The 12,881-nt window shown below is 40.0% G+C and overlaps 1 protein-coding gene across 3 annotated transcripts in view; it reads right to left on the bottom strand.

Annotated features, from left to right (window-relative positions):
- The window catches only part of KYNU (kynureninase), a 988,121-nt gene that overhangs the window by 240,482 nt on the left and 734,758 nt on the right, over positions 1–12,881 (bottom strand). For all 3 annotated transcript variants that reach the window (XM_078682489.1, XM_078682491.1, XM_078682490.1), the window contains one exon: positions 5,909–5,982. In XM_078682489.1, coding sequence (XP_078538615.1) covers positions 5,909–5,982 — 74 coding nt within the window. The remainder of the gene's footprint in view (positions 1–5,908; positions 5,983–12,881) is intronic.

Below are 12,881 nucleotides of genomic sequence, written 5' to 3'. Positions count from 1 at the left end.
AGAGATATGGCACTCTCACCCCCTCTCCCTGGGTCTAGTGCAGAATGTTGCTGCTGAGCACCATGCACACAGTGCCATAGTGCAAGGGTGTATGTGTGAGTCCTGCATAGATTTTGTACTGGAAGGATTGCCTTCCAGTACATAACACTATGCCTACACAACTTTTAAAACTGTTGCTACTATGTATGCATGTTGTGTACTGCAGCACACATTTAAAGTCAGAAAAGAAAAGAGAAATTAGAATGTTATCACTTTAATGCCTGCTTTCAAGTGGTGTTAATTATCGATTCAAAATCCTGTCTACTATTGTTAGTAGTTAGGGTTTTACGTCTGTAAGTCAATTGCATGGGAAATTCCGTGTACCATCCATGTAATACCCCCTGAATGATAAATAATGCAAAGCAGTGCCTCATTCTGAGTTGTGTTACTTTTAGGCAACTTTTGTTGCAGTGGAAAGTAAATAACAAAAAAAACATATTGCGCTGCTTAGTGTCACTTTTGTGATGCAAACACATCGCTAAATGTTTGTAAATCTGGGCCTAGATTTTTAGCTGAATGCACCTTTCTTGTGGAGATTTACCTGCTGACCTCCTCTACTTCCTCAGCCGGCTTTGATGCTCAACTAACCTACATCAGCAGTTTAATATTATTTTATTATTATTTAGGATTGACTCCTTGCTGCATCACCACAGTGGTGAACTACGTTCACCTGCATGTTAGCAATTCTCAAAAACATAGTTAAGGTGGCTGTAGCAAACCTTTCAACAGAATGCCAAAATATTTGGAACCAAGAATTAATTTGTTACTTTTGAAGCCTGTGAGTCTTGAGTCATTTATGTTGCTGTATGTTTTATAATCATTCTTAACTCTTCAAAGTCTGATCTAATGGCTTTATTGGCAATTGTTCTATGTGATGTTGCTAACAGTCTGCTCATTTAAGAGGTAGGCCTTTGATGCTTTCTTTTAATTTTCAACATGGGTTGCTCCAGTGCATGAAATTTGGCAGGAGTAAATGAGCCACTCTGGACGCCTCTCTTTCTGGACCCCACAGTGGGCCTCAAAGGCCATCTTTCACTTTCTAAAACAGGAATGCATGGCGATGGTTGCTGTACAGTTTCTGCAGAGGAAACACTAGTTGCAGTTTGGCCTCCTACAGTAGTCCTGGCATTTTGGCTGTTTTGTGCAGTCTCTATAGGGATGGTAATCACATTTTTAGCAGTTTCAGCTTCTGTGTGATGGGATGTCTCACAACCATCCCATTTCTGCTAGTTGTGTATGAGCAGATGGAGATTTTGGAGAATAAAAGCCAATAAAGTATTCAATTAACATAAATGATCACCAAGTTTAAACTTTTAAGAAGGCCTCCTCCTTAGCACAGCCCCAATGGTGCTGAGGACAAGACCATCTTGTCCATGCACTCACTGCATGGAATACCATTTGTGCTTTCGACAGAGGGATTGTTTTTTTTATTTTCAGGTCGGGTTTAAACTTTTATTTGCGTTTTGTTATGATCAGGATGCTGATGTCATTACATTGAAAGGGAAAGTAAAATGAGCCGATCAGATCATTTACTTTCACTCGCATTGGTGCTCGAGGGCATATCTAAGTCCCCCCAGCACTATTTACATGGGGGCAGTACCATTACTAAAGGGACAATTCTAATGGTATATTGCTCTAAAGGTTTCCTGTTTGGAGGTCCCCACAGCAGGGCGCAATAAGTGTTTGGGCCTGCATGCGCACCCCGGAGGCTCTTTGGTATTACACAGGGGGCCGCCGATGCTTGTGCAGCCCATTCTGTAATACTGAAAGTGCCAGTGCACATACAATGCAAGCAGTTCCTCACAATGGCATTCCCTCATTTGCATAGGGCCATCCCTTTGCCTCTGCTCTAGCACTGTATTACAGATGCATGCACAGTGGCAAAGAAGCTCTCAGGAGGCGCACTGACAGTGCACCACCTAAAAGGTGGCACACTGTCAGTGCGCCCCCTCAAAGCAGCACTCTGGAAGGGGGAAGGGAATCCCACGGACCTCCCAGACATCCCTTTGCAGGCGGGTGCAGTCACTGGCTACACCCTCTTGCAAGGGGAACTGTCACCCCTCTTAAAAGTGCAAGCAGGTTGCCGTCTGCACTATGAAATACAGAGTGGTTTCATCAAAGTTGCTCCATAATTCACATGAATGCACTGCCCCCAGGGCAGCATGAGTTCTATGTAACAGGGCACACTTTTTCTGTTTGCTCTTGGGCACCTTTTTTAAGGTGTGGAAGGGCACAAACGAGGAAAGTGCACCGTTTACATAATAGGGCCCCAGGAATTTTTTGCTTTTGAAAAATGGGTGGTGGCAGTCGGCCTAAACATTGAGCTTAGACCCAACCCTTCCAAATAAATTGCAACAGTCTTTCTGCCATCCCAAGGTGGAAGGTATGTTATGTTAAATATAAATGTTCTCATTGAGTGCTCGATTACCAAAAGGCATCTGGCGCTAGTTGAGATAGCAAGGGAAGCAAACCCAGAGAAAGAACTCTAACCAACTGAGAATAGCCATGTTTTCAGTGCTTTCCTGAAAGCCAGGAGGATGGGCGTGGCTGCAATGTGCCAGGGAAGGGCATTCCAAACTTTAGATGCTCTAAGCACAATACTTCTACCACCCCAGTTCACATATCTGAATTTGGGGATCACCAGATGTTTGTCAGAGGCGTAAAAATATGCCTGGTATATACCAAGAAAAACTCTCTTGGGCAAAAAAATCATGTCCTACCCGTGCAGTGTTTTGAACACAATGGACAAAGCTAAAAGGTGTTTTCATACAATATGCCCCCAGTGGGGGCAGACACCCCTCTAGACTTCAGGGAGATTATTTGGAGAGGGGAGAGCCCCCCCCCCCTTGCGATGGGCTAGCGCTCCCTTCCTCCCCCAGCCAAAAAACAACTAATTCTTCCCCGCCAGTGGCAGAGAGATTATTGTTGCTAATTTGCCCCCAGGGTTAGAAAGCCCACTGGACAGTAGGAATGTTTTTAGGACTAAAAAAGGAATGTTGGGAATCTGGCCTAACCCCCACCCCTCAAATGGCTAGCAACAGTCTGTATGCCCTCTCTTGGAGTAGATAGGAGGTGTTTACCTCCAATATACCACCTCAGGGTGGAAAGCTCACTAGAGCCCAGGGAGTTTATTTGGGGGGGTGGCAATGGTCTGGTGCTCCCCGTGCCCCAACCATAAACATCTTTCTGCCCCCAGTGTGGGCATATAGGAGGTCTTTACAGCAATCTGCCCCTCAGCAAGGGCAGGTAGCCCACTAGACACCAGGGATTTGTTTTAGAAACAAAAAATGGATTGGGATGGCCAGTCGAAGTATTGCCCCAAATTACCACTAACCAAATTATCAAAACAGTCTTTCTGCCCACAGATGGCCAAGAGGGAGTTTGACAATTTAGCCCTGCAATGGCAGGGGTAAGAAAGTCTGCTGGATACCAGGAATACTTTTTATACAATAATGGGATGTGGTCAGGCCCAATGTGACATCAAACCTTCCCACTAAAGCCTTAACAGTCTTTCAGCTCTCTTGTGGACTAAAGCATCTCCATCCCTATATCAAGAGATAAGTAATTTCAATGCTTATAGGTGTGATTTTTCTAAATGGCCCAAAAGAGAGGGGCTAGCTGCCAACATAATCTAACCTGCCATGTTGATCCGGTTGCTACCTGGAGAAACCTACCATACCCAGACATTTTTGGCAAGTAGACACCCAGGGGAGCCCAAGGTCGCATATCCCACCTGAATCCCACAACTCTTTCTTACAGGCACTACTTCCAGCCATACAAGGGGGGTAGCATTTTTATCAGGATAAGTGGGGGGAAGTTGGGTTGTACTGACTCTGAAAATGTATGTCTCTGACAGCATAGAACATGTGTTTTGTAGCCAAAGTTTGAGGTTTACAGGGTATTGTGGGTTAGAAAACATTGCGGTATTTATGAGAGGCACACCACCCTGCACTCCCCTGTTGCCTAGTGTTCTGCATTTGGTGGGTTTGGTAGGTTTCCATAATTGTTTCTGAGCTACTCAAATTGTAAAAAAGGATTGGTTTTGAGAGGAAACATTTGATCAGTCCTTATTGCTTTTTGAGCCCTTTCCTTTAGTAAGTGCTAGGCTCAACCACACAAGTGAGGTACCATTTGTATCAGAGATGGCAGAGGAACACTGGGTTGAAGCAATCTTGTGGAACCCTGTCTATTCTGGACATTTAAGTCACAAAAATGAGAGGAATATGCATGATTTTAGACAAAGTTTGAAGTTTGCAAGGGCTTCTGGGTAAGAATGCCTGGTGAGAGCCACACCAGTCATGCCACCCTGGACCCCCATGACTAGTTTCCATAAATGTCATGGTTTTGCAAGTTTCCCTGTGAGCCGGCTGAGCTCAGGTCCAAAATCCACAGCTATCCAAATGGCAAAGAAAAGGTTGGTTTTCAGTGAAAATATGTGAATGTGTTCTTTTCTGTCAGGGGCTCTAAGCTCACATACACAAGTGAAGTACTAATATTATCAAGAGACATGAGGGGTCACTGAGTGGTAGGACATTTGTGGCTCCCTGCAGATTATAGAACTATACCTCACAGAAATGTAAGAAAAATGTGTGTTGTTAGAAAAAGTTTCTGCTATGAAGGTGAATGTAAATACACTTCCTGAAACAGGTTAGGCCAGCTATTTGCAAGTTCTGATTCAGTTTTTTAAATATCGAATACTTGTGAAACGCTAATTGCCTACAGGGAGAGTACGCAAATCATATCTAGCAATTCCCATTTTGTGGATCAGTATTTGTTGCAATTTAGGAAATGCTAATTATCCTTTTTGTACATCAGACTGTATGCCATTTATTCCAGCCTCTCCCAGGGTCAGTCATGTGCTTTCAATCTTAACATTTTAGTCAACAGCAGGTTGCACTCTGGGACCTGAAGGTTTGGTTTTATCATTGCAAATATGGGCATAGAAAACATAGCATGTAAATTCCTGTTAGTTAAAGATCGACAACAGGTTGATGGTGTCACACATGAGAGGGAGCACTTGATGGCAATAATTCTGGATCTACTTGAGTAGGCATTATTATTCATAAGTGCTGGCAACAATACATCTATGCAAACACATTAATATGTTTGAAACATTTAGAGAAGAAAATGTAAATGAGCCCTTTCTCTCATGCTTCATGGAAAACAGCACCTGTGCAACTAAGTGCAAATACATTGACAATCACCCTTTCATATTGTGCATTTTTCGCAGACCACTGCCAGACATCTGTCACTGGCGTTTAACTAAACAGAAGATTTACATTATTTTTACAAAAACCCTAGACGAAAAATTCAAATTCATTAATTATATTTTGATTAGCATATTCTGATTTATTCAAATACCACAAAGACTATCATAACATGGCTCTACTGGCAACAAATTGCAATAATAAAACTGTATGTAAGTGAATCAGAGTGGTTTTTCTAAACATTTATGAATCTAATGGCTTGATTTACCAAAGCTTTTCCGCAAATTTGTGTACATGGAAAAAATAAACCTTTATCAACAAACCCCATCATGTTAAAAATGACAGATACATTTTCAAACCATGAATAACTTATTGTTGCTTTTATTCATTCCATTTCATGCAGCTGTTTTATTATTTTCCAAATATATGTACAATTGAGAACAGCTTCCAAAAAGGACAGCTGCACTAGCAGGCATGGCTCTTCTTTATATATAATAGAAGATAAGTACTGTCCACTGTGTAATGGTACTAAACTGCTTGAAAACAAATCATCTTTCTGACTTTTATCTGAGTTGTTGCATATTTAAATATTCGACATTTAACTATAATGATCGATTTGAAAATATAATTTTGACCGTGCTCCTGTGGGTGCAATAACTTACGCTGGTTTTATGGTTTGAGCATGCTTTTCATGAATGAAGGCACCAGCAAGGCCACCTGCCCCAGAATTGAGATACTGTAACGACAACAAGAGACATTAACTAGGCTTGTTCCCGCTTGTAACAATTAGATTTTAAGCATGAACATTGATTTAAAAAATACCATGTTTCAAATGGGTGATAACTGTTTAATAAAAAACAACTCCGTACACAGTGTCTTTTATGTCGAGGTCAGTCTTCTTTTTTTAAGTTTAAAAAGCTTTCTTGAACAAAAAATACAATGTAAAACATCAGTACATAAAAGAATGACAACAAAGAGCTGATAAAATAGAATCATTCAAACAACAACCCCAAAAGGGGTAAATAAGCTAAACTAAGGAAATACGCTTTTTTTAAAGGGGATTTGTTTTTAAGGGAAAAAGAAGAGAGGACGGGGAGAGAAAGGAAGAGGAAGGAAGAGAGAGAGAGGGACAACCTATGAAATAAGCTCAATACTTAACAATAGTGTACATGCAAAACAGTTCTAAAAATACAAAACAACTCTTTAGGTGCTGAACAATACTATAAATTCTAGAACAGCAGGAAACTATATTGAAATAAAGGATTAAAAGAAAACAATCAGGTGACAGCTCTGGAAAGAAATTCAGTTAATGGCAACCACAATAAATCCCTCTTGATTAAAGAGGGAACCGTGGTGGCAAAGGCACGATCAAGCCTATGATGGTGACATAACAAATTCCACCAAGCATTATACGATATCTTGGATGTATCCTTCAAGTTGGTAGTGATGATCTGAAAAGAAATTGCTTCAAAAAGATCTATAAACTTACGAACATTACTATGTACATTCCAAATAGGGAAAGAGCCACCCAGGAAAATGTGTACAATCTCGAAAGGGAAATCAGTGGCTAAGATAGTGTTTAATTGTAACCAAATGCGAGACCAAAGGTACTTAACTAATGGACAATGTAAGAACATATGTAAAAAATCACTATTATCATGAGAGCAGTACCAACATTTTTTAGAAACAAGTAACTTAAATTTATATAAATCAGAAGGAGTAAAAAAAAGCCTGTTGTAAAAGAAATAAAAAGTCTGTGTGGTACTGGCAGATCGGTAGACTGAGTGTATTTTGGACCAAATATTGACCCAAATCTGTAAGGAAAATGTTTGAGCTAGATCTTGTTCCCATAATAATTCAAGTTTAGATTTAATTCTGACAGTGGTGGGCTGAGAGAGTATTTTATAAATCGCTGCAGCTCTAAGAGGGATAGAAAAATCTGGTGGAGGTGAAAAAATTGGGGGAGAGGTAGGTAACAAATTATTTTGGGAGATAAAATCAGTGAGGATGTGTGTGAGCTGAGGGTATTGAGAGGAGTGTGCATTAGAGAGGTGAAAGGTGTCACAAATGTTAGAAAAAGGTGTCAAGGAGTTATCAATAATTAACTGATTATAAGTAATAATACCTTTATCAATCCATTCTTTCCAGAAAAGCGCCCTGTTATTAATCTTTAGGGATTTATTATACCAGATAGGAGTAAGAGAGTGAAGATCAGCTGTTGAGAAAAAAGAGCGAAACAAGGATGAAGCAAGTGCTTTAGAATGTTTAAAAGTGGGGGCAAAAAATCGCTTCGGAGGGTGAGATAAACGAGTAGCAGTAAGAAAAGAAAAAGGAGCAATTTGCTCGAGTTCCAAAGAACTTCAGGCAGTTAGGGGGGGAGAATGAGTGTCAGCTAAAAAGGACCGTATTTGTTTAAGAGTAAAGGCTGAATGAAAGCGAGAAATATTAGGAAAATGAATCCCACCTAAGTCTTTGGGTTGTTGAAGGCGAGAGAGAGACAACCTAGCTTTACGATTATTCCATTGAAATTTAGTTAATAGGCGATTAATGGAATTGAAAAAGTAATGCGGGAGAGAAATGGGAAAAGATTGAAATTATTAATAGGAAGTAACATCATTTTAATAGTAGCAAGCCTCCCCCACCAAGATAGAAAAAGAGGGGACCAACAATCTATGAGTGAAGAAACTTTTTTAAGTATGTCTTTATGATTAATTTTAATAGTTTCCCTAATGGTATTAGCATATAGAATACCAAGACATTTAATATTGTTGGGGTTCCATTCAAAACCAGATCCCTGAAACAGATGGGAGAAACAACATTTATTAAGTGGCAAAACTTCGGATTTCTCTATATTCAATGTATATCCCGAGACTAAGGAGTAATCCTGTAATACAGAAAAAAGAGTAGGCAAAGAAGTGAGTGGGTTAGAGATGTAGAGTAAAATGTCGTCTGCATAAGCAGTATATTTAATCTCAATATTTTTATAAATGAAACCAGTATATGATGAAGAACGCCATAATTTTTCAGAAAAGGTTCTAAAGCAAGGACAAAAAGAAGGGGAGAGAGGGGACAACCTTGCCTAGTACCTCTACGAAGGGAGAAGTACTTAGATTGCGAGCCATTAACCCAAATAGAAGTAGCGGTAGAAGAATAAAGTAATTGAATATAATGAATGAGAGGGGGACTGAAACTATGCCCTCCCAATGCACCAAACATAAAATCCCAATTTACTCGATCAAAAGCCTTTTCAGTGTCCAATGTAATAGCTGCAATTGGCGAGTCCATCTTAGAAGCAAGGTGTATAATATTGAGAAGAGTCCTTGAGTTATCAGAAACCAGACTGATAAATATTTATAAGATCACGGATAACTTTATTAATCTGTATGGCTAAAATGTTTGCGTATATTTTACAGTCAGTATTAATAAGGGGAGGTCAGTCTTCTTGTTACATAATTTATATGTTTACAACTTTTCTAGGTAATTGTATTTGATATCATTTTGTATGTGCTTGACTATTTGTATGCGCTTTCTGTAATTTTAATCTCTGGGAGATTCCTGAAATTATCATAGGTTCAGCATTATGAAACAAATGAAACGTGGGAGTAGCAGAAAATAAATACAACCACCTCCACTTTAAAACTATACCACAAATGGCACTGAACGAGCTACTATGTTCCGTAGTCATTCAGGAGATTGTATCCTCTGAAGGAGATACGAAGTTCCTTTCTTCCCTCCGAACCCTTTTCAGTCTTGTTTTCTTTTTTCCTTTTTTCTCTCAATCCTTATTGTTGTGTTGCCTCCATCATTCGTTCAGTTCTTACATCTGTCCTTCTGTCATTTCTTCCTTTTTTCCATCAATCTTTATGTCTTTTTGTCCATTCTTCCTTCATGTGTCCTTCCATCTTTTAATCGATCCCATCATCGAGCATCTCTCCTTCCATCTTTGTTTAAATCTAGCCCTCTATCATTAACTTCAGCAATTCATCCTTCTCTCCATCCATCCATTATTTTTTCACTCCATCCATCCATCCATCCATCCACCCGCCCACCCACCCACCAACCCATCCATCCACCCACCACCCCATCCATCCATCCATCCATCCATCCATCCATCCATTCACCCATCCATCCATCCATCCATCCACCAACCTATCTATCCATCATCCATCCATCCATCCATTTCTCAGCCCCATCCATCCATCTCAGCCCACCTGCCTTCCTTCTTTTCACCTCTTCATCCCTCTTTTGTTGCACCACCACACAGCTCCAATATGTTGCCCTCTCACAGTGGTATTTACTATTTATGAGCTTCTGTTCAGAGACCAGCTGTCCCTGAAGAAAAGTCAAAAGCAACTGTAAAGAAAAAAATCAAAATTTTTATATTAATCAGAATTGCCCAGTGACATCCAGCACGTATAAGTTGCTGAAATTGGGGGTTCATACCGCCTCTGCTATAAAATCAGTTACCTCACTTTAATAAGTTCAATGTTAATGTAATTGTGGGTTTTGAATAGGTGTGCATTTGTGCACGTGTTCATCCCTCTCCATGTCTGTTAGTTTGTTCATGTCTTCTTCTGTATGTATGTATGCATGCATGAATACTGTGTCAAAATCTACTGTGCTGCCGTCCTCTTTCATGCTCCTAATCATTGTTCAGTTTCCATTTGCCAGAGCGGAATTGTTCTGAGAAAACTAGAAAAAAATGCTTATGAATGTGTACATGCTCAGTGAGAAGGTTCCCCTCTTGCTTGCAGCGTTTTGGGGCTGGTAAGAGACAATTTTAGTGTTACCATTGTCTTTTACCAGTGGGCACCAGCACGGAAGCCAGGAGCAGCCCATGCAGGTATGAGCGGTGGGGCAGTAGGGCAGGGTGTGGGGGGGGGACTTGATGGATGACAACGAGGGAAAAGTAAATATTTATTTAATATGTATTTAATTTTTCCTTGGAGTCCTACCAGACCCCACTCAAAATGGAAAAATCTGAACAGGCATAAAATAATTCTATTATGGGAAAATATGAAATATATTCTAGAATCACTTAACTTCATGTGGTTATAAAATGAAATGTGGTACATGCAATGAATGGATTTTACAAATCTGTAGTCTAAGACAGAAAAAAACAGGCAAAAAAAACTGTGAATACTGAGGGGTGATTGAGTGGGCAAAGGAAAACAACACACCTTGTAAATGCTGCATTAACTGAATCAGACACATATTCCACAGCCAACACTACAGTTACAAATTGACCCATTCTGTACTGTACTTCAGTCATAGGTGGTAGAAAATGCCATAGGCAGGGAGGGGGCGGTGAATGATGGGTGGGATACATCTAGCTCACTAAACAAATACGGCGAGTCAAGGAAGTGGATTTTTTTTATTTAAATACGGCCCATTTTGAACCATAGCTTTGATAACCCAACATACACAAAGTAGATGAGCACCATGCTACTCATGAGAAGAGCCGCCTTGCTTATTCATCCGAACAATCCAAATATGCATTCATCCTTTCATTCTAATTCACCTATAGCCACCATGATTAAGTTTTACTTTTCTCATCCAGTCCTTCACAAAATTTCCAAGCCATCGTGCATCCATTCAATTATCTACCCTTTTTTAACCATCCTTCCACCCATCCATCTCTATACCCACCCATGCCTTTCACCCACCCACCATATCACTCTTTTTTTGCTTAAATGTGTTTATTGTTATTTCTTGAAATGTTAAAACAAAACATAACGTAACAACCCGTATACATATTATGCATCCCCATCTCAGAAGATATTACAGTGTATTTTTCAACAATGCACCCACCCTTCCACTCATATACCATTTCCTCTCTTTTAACCTTCCAGTCTTTCATGTTTCTGTCAAGCCATCAATGCACATGGTGTGAGATTTTAGTGAGTTTCAGATAGAAGAGGCAATAATAACACAACCACCACTATATCTGGTAAAGCTGGGGGTTCATGGTCATAATAGTAATTGTAAATAAGCAAGCAATTATGTGACTTGCCAGTTCCCGTCCCTGCCGCTGCTTCTCCCCTCTAATTGACTTTCCTCCAACAGAGGCCCTTGAGCCGGAATCACTGGTGGTCTATGTGGCTAGAATAAAACATTATACAAATTTCAGATGCCAGATAGGCCGCCCCCTTAATTTTTTCGATGAAAAAAGATACAACCACTATACATAACTATAGTTTGGTTAGCACTGTAGTATCTTCTAACAAAAATATTACTCTGGGCATTTGGTTGGGTGACAATGTTAGAGAAGCCACGGGTGGAATAATGGTCAATGAATGACATATGGTATTGGTTGACAAATCGGAATGGGACCTCATACTGTTTTCCAGCCATGCTGCACTCTTACGAAAACTGATGGTATACTGTATAAATGAATGACACAGTACACAACATCGGGAGGGGTGGTCCATGACCATGGCCACTCTCTCGTGTACTGACGAGTAGGAGAAAGAAAGCCTTCTCAACAAACATACATGGTGAATATTATTTATAATACTAGCTTGCCTGGACCTGCAATATTCATGGTAGGCAGTAGTGGAGTACCAAAAATGTGTTCATCTAAGTCTTTGTAGTGTCCTCTTACTTTTACAGTGGCTCAAAATATATAGGAGAGAGGAAATGATTACCAACAAAGCAGAAGATAAGTGAACTAGAGACTAGAGACCTAAAAAAGTCTGCTACCAAAAAATATAACCATGTAATATAAGGGAAAAAAGATAATGCAGGGATAACATGAATTAAACGAAACATTATTCCATTGTGCTTTGCACGAGTAGGTCTATACTCCGTCCATGTTGCCATGTGGAAGAAAGAGGGCAGGTAAGGGTTTCAGAGCACCAGCAACACCAGCCTCCAGGCAGCAGCTCCCATCCTGGACCCCAGCACTAACATTTCAATTCCCCAAGATTCTACCAAAGCCCACAACAATCATAAAAACTAACATTAGGGAGATGCTAAAAATAAATATTAGGACTAACTGGGATCAGCAGAGACCTCAGTAGCAGAGCTGGTGGTCTGTGCTTCCTACTGACCAGCTACTCCCGGACCCACTGCAACATCACTCTTTGTGCTCTTGGGTGCTGTTGTAAGAAATAAGGAAGATAAAAACCATAGGTTAGGGATTCAGTTAATCTAAATAAAATTATTATGACAGGAAAACACAGTCACATAATTGTACTTCTCTAAAACAGATCACTTATACTATTGGTTTTGAGTCTATCAACTATTTTTGTGTTCCCCATACTAATCCTAACATCCCTATTCCAAATTTCCTCAACAAAAACTGCATTTGCAACTAATGCATTGCAGTGAATGATCTTTGATTCTATTCTAATTTCTCAACCCCCTCAGTCTCCTTTTTTTGCAAAGCATAAATGCATATTAAACACTGCTGTTAACTTGGAACTGTACAAACTACATAAACAAAGTCAGAGAGAACGCTAACTCACTGCTATCCCTAGTTCATTATGGTGACAGGAGGACAGTCCTCAATGGCTTCTTAATTAATCAGCAAAAGCGAGCGCCAATGATTAGTGCGATTATGTAGCGCTGAGCACCTGCCTAGGAGAAACAAGAAACTGGATCATATAATAAAAATATTCTTAACGTAAACTA

This window comes from Lissotriton helveticus, chromosome 3_1, assembly GCF_964261635.1.
Source record: "Lissotriton helveticus chromosome 3_1, aLisHel1.1, whole genome shotgun sequence".
NCBI classification, from domain to species: domain Eukaryota; kingdom Metazoa; phylum Chordata; class Amphibia; order Caudata; family Salamandridae; genus Lissotriton; species Lissotriton helveticus.
This window is presented reverse-complemented; position numbering and strand designations above follow the sequence as displayed.